The 18,619-nt window shown below is 45.5% G+C and overlaps 1 protein-coding gene across 1 annotated transcript in view; it reads right to left on the bottom strand.

The window, feature by feature from the left end:
• The window catches only part of scara3 (scavenger receptor class A, member 3), a 134,630-nt gene that overhangs the window by 12,280 nt on the left and 103,731 nt on the right, over window positions 1-18,619 (bottom strand). The window contains exons 5-7 of the mRNA XM_084314825.1: window positions 5,513-5,593; window positions 1,457-1,575; window positions 316-560 (exon numbers count right to left, since the gene is read on the bottom strand). Coding sequence (XP_084170951.1) covers window positions 316-560; window positions 1,457-1,575; window positions 5,513-5,593 — 445 coding nt within the window. The remainder of the gene's footprint in view (window positions 1-315; window positions 561-1,456; window positions 1,576-5,512; window positions 5,594-18,619) is intronic.

The following is an 18,619-nucleotide window of genomic DNA, read 5'->3' as shown; positions in this document are numbered from 1 at the left end:
ACATGCGGCTTGCGAGCCATGGGTTGGCCACCCCTGCGCTAGACGCTTGCAAAGTGCTGTGACTGGAATAACGTTCTAATTACACTTTCCTGAAGTCATTTTGAAATTTCAGAAACCGTGCCAGATAAAACTGGTACTTTTAGGAAAAGTCATTGAGTGACAGAGCTCGAGCTCGACCGAGTGACGAGGATACATTTATTGAAAATGCCTAGGCGTCATTTGACCCCTTGTCGGCTGTGCTAGTGTTAAGACTTGAACCTGTGACATCATCAAGATGTAAAGCATGTAGACGTCGTAGAGATTGTACCGTCTCACCTGAGAGCCACGGTGGTGTTCACCTGCTGCACCGTGGCCTTGAGGTCATACTGGTCCTGCGACAGAGACTTCATCCTCTCGTCCGTCTCCTCGATCACATCCTTCCACCCCTCCACCTGGCCCACGTATCTCTCCAGCGATTGGTTGAGGAGTTTGATTGACACGGTGTGGTTCTGCACGTCACGAGTCAGCCTGCCACTCGCCATCTTCAGGGTGGCCTGGGTCTGAGAGGCCTGGTCCAACACCTGGGAGAAGGGAATGGAGGCGATGCTGTTTACCCCCTTCTCTAACCACACTACCAAATGGTTAACCCTTTCACTGCGACAACACAGAAGGTTAACCCTTTCACTGCCACGTGAGAAAGAGTTAACCCTTTCACTACCACACTACAGAAGGTTAACCCTTTACTATCACACTACAGACGGTTTACCGCTCTCCCCTCCCTCATCAACCACTGTCTGAGTTGTACCTGTTCTCCCCTCATGTCTGACTTGTACCTGTTCTCCCCTCATGTCTGACTTGTACCTGTTCTCTCCTCATGTCTGACTTGTACCTGTTCTCCCCTCATGTCTGACTTGTACCTGTTCTCCCCTCATGTCTGACTTGTACATGTTCTCCCCTCATGTCTGACTTGTACATGTTCTCCCCTCATGTCTGACTTGTACCTGTTCTCTCCTCATGTCTGACTTGTACCTGTTCTCCCCTCATGTCTGACTTGTACATGTTCTCCCCTCATGTCTGACTTGTACATGTTCTCCCCTCATGTCTGACTTGTACCTGTTCTCTCCTCATGTCTGACTTGTACCTGTTCTCCCCTCATGTCTGACTTGTACCTGTTCTCCCCTCATGTCTGACTTGTACATGTTCTCCCCTCATGTCTGACTTGTACATGTTCTCCCCTCATGTCTGACTTGTACATGTTCTCCCCTCATGTCTGACTTGTACATGTTCTCCCCTCATGTCTGACTTGTACCTGTTCTCTCCTCATGTCTGACTTGTACCTGTTCTCCCCTCATGTCTGACTTGTACCTGTTCTCTCCTCATGTCTGACTTGTACATGTTCTCCCCTCATGTCTGACTTGTACCTGTTCTCCCCTCATGTCTGACTTGTACATGTTCTCCCCTCATGTCTGACTTGTACCTTCTCCTGTCCCACCATCAGCTTCTGGATGTCTTCAAACTCTCTCTTCAGCCTGCTGATCTCCTGACTGTACACAGACACATCAAGACAGCCTGACCCGTTGGTGGCTGAACTCAGATCTGTTAGAGAGAGAGAGGGGGGATGTTGAGTCTAATGTTGAGTCTAATGTTGTGTCTAATGTTGAGTCTAATGTTGAGTAATGTTGAATCTAATGTTGAGTCTAATGTTGTGGCTGATGTTGAGTCTAATGTTGAGTAATGTTGAATCTAATGTTGAATCTAATGTTGAGTCTAATGTTGAGTCTAATGTTGAGTCTAATGTTGAGTAATGTTGAATCTAATGTTGAATCTAATGTTGAGTGTAATGTTGAGTCTAATGTTGAGTCTAATGTTGAGTAATGTTGAATCTAATGTTGAATCTAATGTTGAGTGTAATGTTGAGTCTAATGTTGAATCTAATGTTGAGTGTAATGTTGAGTCTAATGTTGAGTCTAATGTTGAGTGTAATGTTGAGTCTAATGTTGAGTGTAATGTTGAGTAATGTTGAATCTAATGTTGAGTCTAATGTTGAGTCTAATGTTGAGTCTAATGTTGAGTGTAATGTTGAGTCTAATGTTGAGTGTAATGTTGAGTAATGTTGAATCTAATGTTGAGTCTAATGTTGAGTCTAATGTTGAGTCTAATGTTGAGTGTAATGTTGAGTGTAATGTTGAGTCTAATGTTGAGTCTAATGTGTCTAATGTTGAGTCTAATGTGTCTAATGTTGAGTGTAATGTTGAGTCTAATGTTGAGTGTAATGTTGTGTCTGATGTTGAGTAATGTTGAGTCTAATGTTGAGTCTAATGTTGAGTCTAATGTTGAGTAATGTTGAGTCTAATGTTGAGTGTAATGTTGAGTCTAATGTTGAGTCTAATGTTGCGTAATGTTGAGTCTAATGTTGAGTGTAATGTTGTGTCTGATGTTGTGTCTGATGTTGAGTCTAATGTTGTGTCTAATGTTGAGTCTGATGTTGAGTCTAATGTTGTGTCTAATGTTGAGTCTAATGTTGAGTCTAATGTTGAGTCTAATGTTGAGTGTAATGTTGAGTCTAATGTTGAGTAATGTTGAGTCTAATGTTGAGTCTAATGTTGAGTCTAATGTTGAATCTAATGTTGAGTCTAATGTTGAGTCTAATGTTGAGTGTAATGTTGAGTCTAATGTTGAGTCTAATGTTGAGTCTAATGTTGAGTCTAATGTGTCTAATGTTGAGTTTAATGTGTCTAATGTTGAGTGTAATGTTGAGTCTAATGTTGAGTGTAATGTTGTGTCTGATGTTGAGTAATGTTGAGTCTAATGTTGAGTAATGTTGAGTCTAATGTTGAGTCTAATGTTGAGTCTAATGTTGAGTAATGTTGAGTCTAATGTTGAGTGTAATGTTGAGTCTAATGTTGAGTCTAATGTTGCGTAATGTTGAGTCTAATGTTGAGTGTAATGTTGTGTCTGATGTTGTGTCTGATGTTGAGTCTAATGTTGTGTCTAATGTTGAGTCTGATGTTGAGTCTAATGTTGTGTCTAATGTTGAGTCTAATGTTGAGTCTAATGTTGAGTAATGTTGAGTCTAATGTTGAGTCTAATGTTGAGTCTAATGTTGAGTCTAATGTTGAATCTAATGTTGAGTCTAATGTTGAGTCTAATGTTGAGTCTAATGTTGAGTCTAATGTTGAATCTAATGTTGAGTCTAATGTTGAGTCTAATGTTGAGTGTAATGTTGAGTCTAATGTTGTGTCTAATGTTGAGTCTAATGTTGAATCTAATGTTGAGTCTAATGTTGAGTAATGTTGAATCTAATGTTGAGTATACTGTTGAGTCTAATGTTGAGTCTAATGTTGAGTCTAATGTTGAGTCTAATGTTGAGTCTAATGTTGAGTCTAATGTTGAGTAATGTTGAGTGTAATGTTGAGTCTAATGTTGAGTGTAATGTTGAGTCTAATGTTGAGTCTAATGTTGAGTAATGTTGAGTGTAATGTTGAGTCTAATGTTGAGTCTAATGTTGAGTCTAATGTTGAGTCTAATGTTGAGTGTAATGTTGAGTCTAATGTTGAGTCTAATGTTGAGTGTAATGTTGAGTCTAATGTTGAGTCTAATGTTGAGTCTAATGTTGAGTCTAACGTTGAGTCTAATGTTGAGTCTAATGTTGAGTCTAATGTTGAGTCTAATGTTGAGTGTAATGTTGAGTGTAATGTTGTGTCTAATGTTGAGTATAATGTTGAGTCTAATGTTGTGTCTGATGTTGAGTCTAATGTTGAGTCTAATGTTGAGTCTAATGTTGAGTGTAATGTTGAGTCTAATGTTGTGTCTAATGTTGAGTCTAATGTTGAGTCTAATGTTGAGTCTAATGTTGAGTAATGTTGAGTCTAATGTTGAGTGTAATGTTGAGTCTAATGTTGAGTGTAATGTTGAGTCTAATGTTGAGTCTAATGTTGAGTAATGTTGAGTGTAATGTTGAGTGTAATGTTGAGTCTAATGTTGAGTCTAATGTTGAGTAATGTGTCTAATGTTGAGTCTAATGTTGAGTCTATTGTTGAGTAATGTTGAGTCTAATATTGAGTCTAATGTTGAGTCTAATGTTGAGTCTAATGTTGAGTAATGTTGATTGTAATGTTGAGTCTAATGTTGAGTCTAATGTTGAGTCTAATGTTGAGTGTAATGTTGAGTCTAATGTTGAGTGTAATGTTGAGTCTAATGTTGAGTGTAATGTTGAGTCTAATGTTGAGTAATGTTGAGTGTAATGTTGAGTCTAATGTTGAGTCTAATGTTGAGTAATGTTGAGTCTAATGTTGAGTCTAATGTTGAGTCTAATGTTGAGTCTAATGTTGAGTCTAATGTTGAGTGTAATGTTGAGTCTAATGTTGTGTCTAATGTTGAGTGTAATGTTGAGTGTAATGTTGAGTCTGATGTTGAGTCTAATGTTGAGTCTAATGTTGAGTGTAATGTTGAGTGTAATGTTGAGTCTGATGTTGAGTCTGATGTTGAGTCTAATGTTGAGTCTAATGTTGAGTGTAATGTTGAGTGTAATGTTGAGTCTAATGTTGAGTCTAATGTTGAGTCTAATGTTGAGTCTAACGGTGTGTGTAATGTTGAGTCTAATGTTGAGTCTAATGTTGTGTCTAATGTTGAGTCTAATGTTGAGTCTAATGTTAAGTCTAATGTTGAGTGTAATGTTGAGTCTAATGTTGAGTCTAATGTTGAGTCTAATGTTGAGTCTAACGGTGTGTGTAATGTTGAGTCTAATGTTGAGTCTAATGTTGTGTCTAATGTTGAGTCTAACGGTGTGTGTAATGTTGAGTCTAATGTTGAGTCTAATGTTGAGTCTAATGTTGTGTCTAATGTTGAGTCTAACGGTGTGTGTAATGTTGAGTCTAATGTTGAGTCTAATGTTAAGTCTAATGTTGAGTGTAATGTTGAGTCTAATGTTGAGTCTAATGTTGAGTCTAATGTTGTGTCTAATGTTGAGTCTAACGGTGTGTGTAATGTTGAGTCTAATGTTGAGTCTAATGTTGAGTCTAATGTTGTGTCTAATGTTGAGTCTAACGGTGTGTGTAATGTTGAGTGTAATATTGAGTCTAATGTTGAGTGTAATGTTGAGTATAATGTTGAGTCTAACGGTGTGTGTAATGTTGAGTGTAATGTTGAGTCTAATGTTGAGTGTAATGTTGAGTATAATGTTGAGTCTAACGGTGTGTGTAATGTTGAGTGTAATGTTGAGTCTAATGTTGAGTCTAACGGTGTGTGTAATGTTGAGTGTAATGTTGAGTCTAATGTTGAGTCTAACGGTGTGTGTAATGTTGAGTGTAATGTTGAGTGTAATGTTGAGTCTAACGGTGTGTGTAATGTTGAGTAATGTTGAGTCTAATGTTGAGTCTAATGTTGAGTCTAATGTTGAGTCTAATGTTGAGTCTAACAGTGTGTGTAATGTTGAGTCTAATGTTGAGTCTAATGTTGAGTCTAATGTTGAGTCTAATGTTGAGTATAATGTTGAGTGTAATGTTGAGTATAATGTTGAGTCCCTGTGTCTCACCCTCTATGCCCTGCTGAGCCTTGGTGATCTTCTTGTTGTAGGACTCCTCCTCCTCAGATAAGATGTCAACCCTACGGAACACTGGACAGTGGACACATACAACAAGGTCAAAATTAAGAATAAATAAATGAAAACATACAGAAATAAATAAATAAATAACTGAGCCAATGAAGGGGACAATTATTTAATTAAAAAAAATACTACATTGTATACCCATTATTGAAAAGAAAAGTGTCATGTAATTCAGATTATTACATCCACAAAGACTGCAGCTCTCCAGTTTGGAAACAACAGCTTTAAAGGGAAATCTTGACATTTTCAATTGTTGGTTATTAAGTAAATAGTTGTCTGTAAAAAAAGGTCCATCTGCCACACACCCACATGCCATACAGACACACTCTTGCATGCTGACAGGAAGTAGAAAGTAATTATAGGAGGTGAAACAGGAAGTCATATGTAAACGAATAACAACACAAGCAAAAGGAACCAAAACAATAAAGTGGGATGATTTAGCCAGCTGGCTGGGTCCTGACCATCCTGCTGCCTTTTATTTCCCAAGAGAGTGTGTGTGCGTGTGTGTGTGTGTGTGCCTTTTATTTCCCAAGAGAGTGTGTGTGTGTGTGTGTGTGTGTGTGTGTGTGCGTGTGTGTGCGCGTGTGTGTGTGTGTGTGTGTGTGTGTGTGTGTGTGTGTGTGTGTGTGTGTGTGTGTGTGTGTGTGTGTGTGTGTGTGTGTGTGTGTGTGTGTGTGTGTGTGTGTGTGTGTGTGTGTGTGTAGGTGTCTGTAGGTGTGTGTGTGTGTGTGTGCGTGTGTGTTTAATTTTATACATGTTTTTGTGTGCAAATTATGCAAATCTATGTGTGCGTGTGTCTTGAGTGTGCATGGCATGGTGTGAGTGAGAGAGAGAGAGAGAGAGAGAGAGAGAGAGAGAGAGAGAGAGAGAGAGAGAGAGAGAGAGAGAGAGAGAGAGAGAGAGAGAGAGAGAGAGAGAGAGAGAGAGAGAGAGAGAGAGAGAGAGAGAGAGAGAGAGACACAGAGAGAGAGAGAGAGACACAGAGAGACAGAGAGACAGAGAGAGGTGAGAGAGAGGGGCAGAGAGAGATAGAGACAGAGAGAGAGTATGTGTATTACAGTGCCGTATTCCCTGACTCAGGGGAATAATAAAGGGCTGTTCCGTAGTGTTTTTTTTTTCATTGCTAAATGTTTCCAGGTGCAGCCAGCAGCACATACCAGCTGTTAGTGTGAGTTAGCTCTGAGAGGCTGACTTTAACCAGGCTGTCCACAGGGTGAGGCCTAGTGCAGGGTGATGAAGGTTCACAAACAGGCCTGGAGAAAATAACTTACATTTAAAGGACCATACAGCTCTAATTCTTACTTCTCGTCTATACCAGACTGCCCTCGTCTTTAAAGGAGCAGTTCACCCAAAATAATAACAAAAATAAAACATGAATCATAAAAACATATTTCCCCTCTCACCCCGAGTGCTATTTATCCATCCAGATAATTTTGGTGCGATTCTCCTATAGTTTTGGTAGAGATATTTGTCGTCACTCCAGTACTATGGAGCTGAATGGCACTTGGTTTGTGGCTCTCAAGGCACCAAAGCAATACATTTGAATCTTTTAAAAATACTGTAAATCCGAAAAGCGGGCCATTCGGAGCCTTTATAAGCCTGGTTACCATGAACACACAAATCCACTGTTTATAAAGTCTCATGTTATGAAATGTAATGATTTGTTTTATTATAAAATTATGCAAATAATGTACAGAGCTAAAGCAAAGTTACTCATGGACGGTGTGCAAAGGTTCTTTTCAATACATGAAAGAAAATATGATTTGAGAGACATTTGTAAATTTACTGTTCTAAAAGCTAAGAAAGGGATTCAAAGGAGATGTATTTCTATTGTTGGGGTTAAGTGGAACAATGCTGATATACATGAGTAATTCGTTTATGTGAATAATTATTTTTTTGTTATTTTTCTTTTGAATACTGTTTGAGTCCTAATTTTGTTAAGAATATAGGACAGGCATGTATAAGCATTATGCTTCAGTCTGTACCTTTTCAATCACTGCCAAAAGTACTACTACTACTACTACTACTACTACTACTACTACTACTACTACTACTACTACTACTACTACTACTACTACTACTACTACTACTACTACTACTACTACTACTACTACTAAATATCAACAGCAATGTCTCATTCCAGAAATCATGACCCGGTTACTCAAGATAATCTACAGACCTTGTTATCAACAGTTTCATGTCTATGGGGGTGTAATTTGGTAGAAAATAGTTCCTACATACAACAGCTCACAAGGTCTGTGACTTGAAAGTTGCTAGGCATGAAAACATTGAAATAAAAAGGTGAAACACTGGCTGAAACTAAACAAAACCTGCAATCATAGCACCTTTCATACAAGAATTGCAGCCCAAAGTGCTTCACAGATGGATATATAAGATAGGCATAAAGTGGCGACAGTGGGGGCGACAGTGGCTCAGGAGGTAGAGCAGTCGTCTGGCAATCCGGAGGTTGCCGGTTAGATTCCTGCTCCTCCCGGGCAGCGTGTCGATGTGTCCTTGAGCAAGACACTTAACCCCTAATTGCTCCCGATGAGCAGGTTGGCACCTTGCATGGTTGCCTCCGCCGTCGGTGTGTGAATGTGTGAGTGAATTTGTGAATGAATGGGTAAAATGTGAGTAACAAATTGGTAAGCGCTTTGGATAAAAGCGCTATATTAAAAAAGCAGCCATTTACCATTATAGCCATTTACCATAAAGATAGACATAAAATGCAGATATAAACTGCAGTAAAAACACACACATAGAATTAGCATAAAATAGAAAATAAAAGCAGTGCAGAGAAAAAGAAAAGGGGTAAAAACAATGCAGGTAATAAAACAACAACAAGAAAATAGATCTCATTTACAATATAATAATTACAGTGTGGATGTAATCAGTGTAAGGTGGCCGAATGTATTAAAAGGCTAAGCTGAAGAGATACGTTTTTAGCGTACTTTTGAAAATATTTAGTGAGCTAGACTCCCTAATGTAAAATAGGTAAGGTGTTCCATAGCTTTGGTGCGTAATTAGCAAAGGCTCCCAGCTAACATTGTCATTTCCCAGCGATCACATTTGGGTTACTCATTATGGATATTAAGCTTGTCCCTGCTATTATAACTAGTGTACAATATTTAACATGCTGCAACCCCAACGACAGGAAAACACTAGTAAAATGCCCAAATAAATTGGGAATATCAATGTGCATGTAAACACGTTGCATGAAGCCTATGAGTAATTCCCTCTCGATGCTCACACCCACACCCACCATCTTGTCTAAAGCAATGGACTGTTTCCATCTTTACATTAGGCCTGGCAGGTCTTCAGCAGCCCCAGGGGGGAAGTGAGAGCTTCCCAGGGACAGAGAAAGTACAGTGCAACACCACCATCTATGACTATGCTACGACTCTGTGTCCATACGGTGACGTAGTGAAACTCTGTTCCGCTGTTTCAGTTTACATTCAGGGGCAAGGAGTGAGGGATCGTGTTATTTTTCATGATTGATTTTCAAAAAAGAGAGAGAACATACATTCCAACCATTTCTGCTTTTTTATTTACTGAGACAAGGGACTATTACTGATTAAAAGTAATAGGACACTGTGGTAGTCTGAGAATGCACTGGCAGGATCCAATCCCTAGACCCGTTGGGAAGTGTGATTCCCATGTTGAGGATTATAATAATGAGGATTCTCAACAACCCAGAGACATGTTGCCGTGTCTGAAAACCCATGCGATAGGTTCAGTGTTCCAGTGTTGAGGTTCATTATTCTGAACTTTTTGATGGTCGAGTAGGCGTTTTTTTGGGTATCATAAAAAGGAACACGCCAACACCACAGGAAATGCGCAGACTCCCTAACCTTAGAAACCTGATTTGACTCCCAGGTGCTCCCAGATCGATGCCCCAGTTACACAGGCTGAGATGGAGATCGATGCCCCAGTTACACAGGCTGAGATGGAGATCGATGCCACAGTTACACAGGCTGAGATGGAAATCGATGCCCCAGTTACACAGGCTGAGATGGAGATCGATGCCCCAGTTACACAGGCTGAGATGGAGATCGATGCCCCAGTTACACAGGCTGAGATGGAGATCGATGCCCCAGTTACACAGGCTGAGATGGAGATCGATGCCCCAGTTACACAGGCTGAAATGGAGATCACTAAGATGGCTTCGAGAAAAACTCTGGGGGGCGGCGGCCTGGGAATCAAATTCTACAAGTGTCTACAAGAGCTCCATACTTACTGTAGTTATTTAATGATATATTAGAATCTGAATTCATACCCCCCTCTATGTGCAGGGCCATTATCTCTTTGTTACTGTTGTGAAGGATCAGATTAAACCGAATATATATATTTATTTATATATATATATTTAATTGTATTTGTATATCGTTTGATATCCCCTGTATATTCCTTGTACAATATGCACTGAATATCCCTTTAGTCTACTAAACAGCCCATAATAGTTTCATTCTACCATTGGACGAGAACCTGGCGCCAGGTTGCCATACCCCTAGGTCCAAGTTCAATCGTGCCGCCTAACATGTCTTGGCAAGCCCCGGTTCCGCGCAGGAATATGTCGGGCGAAATACGAATGGTACTATTTGTTCATAGCGCATATATATATGGCGCAAGTAAAGTAGAACTTTCTTTCAGTCCAGTTCTTTACCCTCCAACAGAGTGACAGACGCAAAGCCTCCCCACGACGCACGTGTGGTGTAGTAAGGCCTACTTGGCCCCAGAATAGGCATTGAGATATCGTGTAGATTAATACTTGAATAGTCATAGTTTGGCACTATACCGTCGAGTTGGACGTATTCTATTAAGCTAATAATAGTCTATTTATGTATGGTGCATCGTTCGGTTAGAGTTCTAAAGTTATCAGTACCCCCATCGTTCCTGACGTTATCTAGACGCTTAACCAGGCTGAGCAGACCCCTAGTGGTGCTTGCATCCGAGGAGCTCCGGGCCAAGAGCGACTGGACATGTATATTGGATTACTCTACCCGGACGACGGCGAGCCTTCCACGGCTTGGATTATGCTTTGGGTGCTTTGATTATTCCATGGATAAAGGCCAACACTGCGGAGTGTTGGAACTACCCCCCGGAGAGGACTCCAGGTGAGACGGCACTCTACACCAGTGAGGTCGCCTCACGTCTCTCCGTTGTGGACCGGCAGCTACCGTCCACAGAGGGTCCAGCTGTATTCGTCTGCGGACCGAGGTTCTGTGGGCACCGTGTTCAAGACTTTGAATTCTCCCAAGACACCGTCGGCCAGATGGGATACCGCCAGCGGCTTCTCTAACCCCCCCCCTCCTACTGTCTTACAACCAGCGGGACCCCCCCCCCCCTTAGTGTATCCAGCTATAATCATTTAAGTACCATCGCTATCGTTTCCTAAATATTCCAGGTTGTATACTTACTCCCTGCGTAACCAGAGATTGGACATTCAATGTTGATTTACCTACGAATACTCATTTGCCATAAAAGTGCATATTTCATATTTCAAATCATAAATGTAATTAAGTGAACGTTGTATATACCTTTTGCTATATTAAACCTTCGATTTGGTACATTTGTGTGGATTCGTTTCATCAGGTGGGAAAGTGTTCATCATACTTATATCATGTACTGGATGGCCAGAAGTTAAAGTACAAGAGGTAGTGGTATTAAATATCATATCTAACAATACAGTCAGGGAATTGTACCCCTCAGTTACAATTGGTCCTTCGAGCCGGATGGTAACTAGTGTAATATTAATATAGTGTTATTAATATCGAAATGGCCTATGATGAACACTCCACGAAACGATCCTCCTAACCTAGAACGCCCGCGGCGCAGACGACAGACACCTCAGTACTTAGAGGCTTACACTGTCAGTCAACTACCTAGCCTTCGACAAACGGTAAACGCGGTAAAAGTAGAAAGTAAAATTATGTCTGACCTTAACGACCAGGTTTCCCCGACCACAGAGGCCCTAGTAGGTCCTAATGTAACTGACCAAGCTCACGGTGGGGACCAGGAGGGAATTGACATGCCTTTACCCCCCGCCACTACCCAAGAAGTAGTCCCCGACCAGCCCCGGGAGGAAGACGACCCTACAGAGAGAGAACTCTGCACGGAAGAAGAGGAGGAGAGCGCCGAAGAAATAGAGCTCCAGGACTCCCCAACGAGTACCCCCAGGAGCGGCTCACGCAGGAGCGGCTCACCTCCACAACCGCCTTCCCCCAGCGAAGCGGAGAGGATGCTACAACAGGCGTTCCTCGTCAGCCTGACAGCCTCTACCGAACGCGATCGGCTCCAAGCACAGGCGCTTAGCGAGCGCGAACGTCTCCAAGCACAGGCGACCAGCGAGCGCGAACACCTCCAAGCGCAACAACGGAGCGAAGAAGAGCGCACACGCCTGGAGATGAGACGCCTTCAGACAGAAGAGAATATGGCAAGAGACCGGGCCGACGCCCAGCGCGCCGCTGCCGGTGCCCAAAGAGAAGCAGATCTCACCAAGCGCGAAGTCGAGCGCGACAAGTTACAAGCGCAGCTAATGGAGCAGCTGATCCGCAAGGCAACACCCTCTCCCTCCGCCAGGGGTTCAAGGAACTCGTCGAGACAACAGTCAAGGGCAGCGTCTCCTCAACGAGCAAGCGACCCTGAACTTGACCAACAGACCGAGCCTATACCCCCCGCAGACCCCCTTCACAGACCGGTCCAAGCGAGACCCAGCTACAAGGAAGGAGCGGCATACACTGCGGAGAAGCTAAATAAACGATTACAGGATCTGGAAGATCTGATAGAGGAAGAAGAGGGAGAGGAGGAGAACCAAGCCCGACGACAGCACAGTACTCCACCGGACCAGGAGGTCCCATACAGTCCAGGCTATACCCCCGCGGTGCTGCGCTACAGACCCCCGACTCTATTCACGGGTGAGCACGACGCACGACCAGCCCCGAGGAACAGCACCTGGACCAGCGGGCCATGGTACCCTGCCAGTACCAGCCCACAGCGAGGCGCAAGAGGGGACTCGCCCAGGAGGTCTCTCCCCCAACGCTCGCCGATGTATCAGCCATCCACGGCGTCATACAATGCCACGCCGTCATTCCCAGACTTCGCCTATGAGAGTCGAGCACAGTACACGGAGCTCCGGATGTGCTTAGAGACAATGATGGTGGATGTCGCTGATGAACGCCACAAGTATGCAATATTACTGAAGCACCTGAAAGTACCGCGAGCGCACAATATAGCGCTAGCCTATGCTACCTCTTCGACACCATACACAGCGGCCCTAGCGGCGCTGGACCAGAGATATGGACGTATATGGGATTACGTAATCCAAGAGATAAGGCATATTGATCGCCTACCCCCAGCCACAGACAATCGCTCACTAGACGACCTGTCAATCAAAGTGCAGTCCCTGGTAGGGATGCTGGGAGCGCAACGGGGGAAGGGCATGCATGAGCTATACGCCAACTCTAACGTCGAGATATTTTGGAGAAGCTGCCACCCGCAAGACAGGAGCGCTTTAGGCGACAGAGAGATTACCGGGATCCCAACGGCCCCGAGCCATCCCTCCTTGATCTAGCCGACTTCCTGGCGAGAGAGGTCAGCAGCTTACGACTAGATACATTCGGGCGGAGCACGCCAAGCTCCAGAGAGGGACCCAGGAGAATAAATGATGGAAGAAGATCGGTGACTGTCATGCACCAATCAGAGTCAGTACCGAGCAGTAAGAGTCACAGCACCCCCTCGAGAAAAGAGAAGTGGAAGATAGCGTGTCCCTACTGTGAGAAAGAACACTGGCTGTCACAATGTGACCTATTCACAAAGATGAATGCAGAAGAAGTGAGTCAATGGATAAAGTCCAACCGGCGCTGTTATCGATGTGCGCGGCCCCACATGGCAGCCGAATGCCGCCTAAAGAAAAGGTGCAGCCGGTGCGATGGAGCCCATCTAGATATACTACACGATAGTAACGGAAGACGGCCTACACCTGCACCACGGAGCGGCACCAAGGCAAGTGTCATGTACATTGACCCCGCCAGCAGCAGCGGAGCCCAAGTGCTCTTAAAGGTAGTCCGTGTGACATTGCGCTACCAAGATAAAGTCATGGACACTTACGCCGTCCTTGATGACGGGTCAGAGAAGACCCTTCTGCTCGCCTCCGCTGCGACCCAGTTGGGACTGCGGGGGAGCAAGAACGAAATGACGATTCGGACAATAAGAAGAGATTTAAAGACGATAAAGGGCGAGAATGTCTCCTTCACCATCGCAGCAAACGGGCAGCCAGAGCGACGGTACAAGATTACAAATGCTTTCACCAGCCAAGAAATAGGACTATCGCAGTACACCTACCCTGTCACCAAGTTGATGGATAAATATGTGCACCTGCGCCAATTACCTATCCCGCTCATAGACGGCGCTACCCCGACCCTGCTGATAGGCTCCGACCATGCAGAACTCATAGTCCCGATTGACCGGGTCCATACAGGCCCCCGAGGCTGTCCTGCAGCAGTCAAGACCCGCCTAGGGTGGACCCTACAAGGCCCCCTCGCTAAATCTCTCAACCGAACAGCAGCCACTAGCTGCTTCCACTCCAGAACGACAGAAGAAGACACCACTCTCCTGCAGCATGTCGAGAGGCTATGGACCCTAGAGACAATGCCCTTTAAGAACGAAAAGAAAGATATTCGCTCTAAAGAAGACATTTACGCCATCAACCTACTCGAGCAGGGGACAAAGAGAGTCACAGTCGGCGGAGTGATGAGATACGCAACTCCACTCCTGAGGCGAGAGGGAATGCCCACCTTTCACGCAAAGAAAGACGCCACGGAGCGCTATCTATTGAACACGGAGCGGCGCCTAGCCAAAGACCCCGCTCAAGAGAGAGTGTACCGCGCTGAGATTGAGAAGCTAATCACAGCGGGACACGTAACAAAGATTGACATTAAAGAGGCCGATCAGACGACCGAATCATGGTACGTGCCGCATCACAAGGTCCATCACAACGGCAAGGATCGCATTGTGTTTAACTGCAGCTATCAGATCGGATCCCAAAATCTGAATAAAGAGCTCTTGCCCGGCCCCACACTCGGCCCCTCCCTACTAGGCGTGCTACTGCGCTTCCGCCAGGACAAGGTGGCTATCAGCGGGGATATCAAAGGGATGTTCTTGCAGGTGAGACTAGTAGAGGAGGACAAGCCTCTGCTGCGGTTCCTATGGAGAGAGAGGATCGGAGATGAGAACCCAGCCATCTACCAGTGGGAAGTACTCCCCTTCGGAACCACATGCAGCCCGTGCTGTGCTACATTTGCACTACAGAAACACGTCACAGAGGACCCAGCAGCAGATGAAGAGGTCCAACACAGTGTGAAGAACAGTTTCTACGTGGACAACTGTTTACAAAGCGTTTCGACTCAAGAAGAAGCCGAGGCTCTCCTAATCAAGTTACGCGCCTCCCTGATCAAAGGCGGCTTTGATCTCAGGCAGTGGGCCAGCAGTGACCCGCACGTATTGCGCAGCCTCTCCTCCGCGGACAAGGCTGCCAGCAGCGAGACCTGGATGGCGACAATCCCGGGAGAAGCCCAAGAAATGACACTAGGACTAGTCTGGCGCTTCAAAACAGACTCGCTCCACTATAGACACAAACCCTTGGCTCCAGAGCAGGGAAGGTCGACGGCGATACCGACCACCAGACGGAGTGTGTACAGAACACTCGCCAGACAATATGACCCGTTGGGATGTATTCTACCTTACACCACCAGGGCAAAGATGATTGTACGAGCACTATGGGACAAGGACCAGGGCTGGGACGACCCAATACCCGCACACCTTGCCTCAACATGGAGAGAGTGGGAGACGGAACTCCGCTCACTCCCAGGCGTCAATATACGCCGCAGCTACTTCCCATCCACAGTGAGGCCAGAGACATGCGAGATTGATCTACACGTCTTCAGCGACGCCTCCGAAGTAGCCTACGGATCGGTGGCCTACTTGCGTGCCCAAGAGAAGGGAGGAAAGATACACACTGCTTTCATCCTGGCCCGCTCAAGAATAGCCCCACGTAAGCAACAATCTATCCCACGTCTAGAGCTCTGCGCAGCCCTCGCAGGAGCGCATCTAGCCACGTTAATCCAACGTGAACTCACCATTCCGGTGCACAGAACAATCTTGTGGTCAGACTCCACGACAGTACTCACATGGATCAAGTCTGATTCATGCAGATACAAAGTCTTCGTGGGAGTCAGAGTCACCGAGATTCAAGAGTTAACCGAAGAAGCAAGCTGGCGGTATGTGGACACCAAACACAACCCAGCTGACGTCATCACCCGGGGAATGTCTCTGGATGACCTAACCCGTCGCAACATCTACAGTGACGGACCAGAATTCCTCAAGCTCCCGGAAGGAGATTGGCCTACGCCCACCCCGCGGGAAGCAAGTAACGAGGAGGCTGAGAACAAGAAACCTATGTTCTGTGGACTGAGCACTGTCGCCTCCACAGACCCCAACATAGATGACTGCATTACCCTAGAGAGTGCGCAGCAAAGAACATTCCTGCGGCACCACCCCGAGATTCAGTCCACCACTGACATATCAGCAGCTGACTACGAAGAAGCAGAACTTCTTCTACTACAACGAGCCCAGAGAGACTCGTTCCCCGATGAGCTAGACTGTCTACAGGGAGGAAACCCCGTCCCATCAGACAGCAGACTGATTCACCTGGCACCAGAGAGTGACGCCCATAATCTCATCAGAGTGGGTGGTCGCCTGCGGAGAGCCCCCGATCTACCAGATGACATTAAGTACCCGATCGTCTTGAACAGCCGACACAAGGTCACAGAGCTGATCATAAAGAAATACGACGAGGATGTACACCACGCAGGAGCAGAGAGAGTCTTCGCGGAGATCAGACGTCGTTATTGGATATTGCAAGGGAGAGAAGCAGTATGGCGCTTCCAGCGAACCTGTCTAGACTGCCGTAAGTGGCGCGCGCAGCCCAGCATACCACGGATGGCTGACTTACCCCCCTGTTGCCTCCGAATCGGCGACAAGCCATTCCACTCCACAGGCATGGACTGCTTTGGCCCGTTGTATATAAAGAGAGGAAGAGGCACCGAGAAGCGGTGGGGTATTGTATTCAAATGCATGACCACCAGAGCGATACATATCGAGCTCCTTCCGACCATGAGCACAGACTCATTCCTTATGGCCTTCCGAAGATTCACATCACGGAAAGGAAAACCGTCTACATTGTTGTCTGATCACGGGACCAACTTCAAAGGCGGAGAAAGAGAGCTGAGAGAGAGCTTCCAAGCTATGGGCCCAGAACTTAAGACCCACCTCGCTCCATCCCAGATTGACTTCCAGTTTAATCCCCCGAACGCACCCCACTTCGGTGGAACCTGGGAACGAGAAGTACGTTCTATAAAGACAGCCCTGTACGCCGTGCTCGGGGCCCAGACTGTGGCGGAGGAAGTCCTAATGACAGTCCTCACGGAGATCGAGGGAGTATTGAACTCAAAGCCCCTCGGTTACGTCTCCAGTGATGTAGCAGATGTCGACCCAGTCACCCCCAACACACTCCTAATGGGGCGGCTGGACCCCGCGCTACCTCAGACAATGTACAGGCCTGAAGAAGCGAACGGCCGAAGAATGTGGAGGTACAGCCAAGTACTAGCTGACAAGTTTTGGAGCAGCTTCCTACTTCACTACCTACCGTCTCTACCGACCCGCCAGAAGTGGGTAAAAGAGAGAGACAATTTGACAGAAGGAACAGTCGTCATGATTATTGACCAGTCACTACCCAGAGCTATGTGGCCGGCTGGCCGCGTAAGCAAAGTGATCACCGGTGCCGATGGCAAGGTCCGAGCAGCTGAAGTACTCGTCCAAGGGCGCACTTACACACGTCCCGTGGCGAGGCTCATAGAACTGCCCCGACTCCCAGATACTATCGATGATGACCATGACCCCATGACTTTGTGAGTTGACTGACCCTTACAGCGGACCTTGAGTGGTAGACAGTGCGGTTAATCTGTCTCTGCTTAGCTAATTAGGTGGGACTAATTAGGGGGCGGCTGTTGTGAAGGATCAGATTAAACCGAATATATATATTTATTTATATATATATATTTAATTGTATTTGTATATCGTTTGATATCCCCTGTATATTCCTTGTACAATATGCACTGAATATCCCTTTAGTCTACTAAACAGCCCATAATAGTTTCATTCTACCATTGGACGAGAACCTGGCGCCAGGTTGCCATACCCCTAGGTCCAAGTTCAATCGTGCCGCCTAACATGTCGTGGCAAGCCCCGGTTCCGCGCAGGAATATGTCGGGCGAAATACGAATGGTACTATTTGTTCATAGCGCATATATATATGGCGCAAGTAAAGTAGAACTTTCTTTCAGTCCAGTTCTTTACCCTCCAACAGAGTGACAGACGCAAAGCCTCCCCACGACGCACGTGTGGTGTAGTAAGGCCTACTTGGCCCCAGAATAGGCATTGAGATATCGTGTAGATTAATACTTGAATAGTCATAGTTTGGCACTATACCGTCGAGTTGGACGTATTCTATTAAGCTAATAATAGTCTATTTATGTATGGTGCATCGTTCGGTTAGAGTTCTAAAGTTATCAGTACCCCCATCGTTCCTGACGTTATCTAGACGCTTAACCAGGCTGAGCAGACCCCTAGTGGTGCTTGCATCCGAGGAGCTCCGGGCCAAGAGCGACTGGACATGTATATTGGATTACTCTACCCGGACGACGGCGAGCCTTCCACGGCTTGGATTATGCTTTGGGTGCTTTGATTATTCCATGGATAAAGGCCAACACTGCGGAGTGTTGGAACTACCCCCTGGAGAGGACTCCAGGTGAGACGGCGCTCTACACCAGTGAGGTCGCCTCACGTCTCTCCGTTGTGGACCGGCAGCTACCGTCCACAGAGGGTCCAGCTGTATTCGTCTGCGGACCGAGGTTCTGTGGGCACCGTGTTCAAGACTTTGAATTCTCCCAAGACACCGTCGGCCAGATGGGATACCGCCAG

This window comes from Notolepis coatsorum (genome assembly GCF_963971535.1).
Source record: "Notolepis coatsorum genome assembly, chromosome: 5".
Taxonomy (NCBI): Eukaryota; Metazoa; Chordata; class Actinopteri; order Aulopiformes; family Paralepididae; genus Notolepis; species Notolepis coatsorum.
Note: the sequence above shows the minus strand (reverse complement) of the source record. Positions and strands in the feature narration are given on the sequence as shown.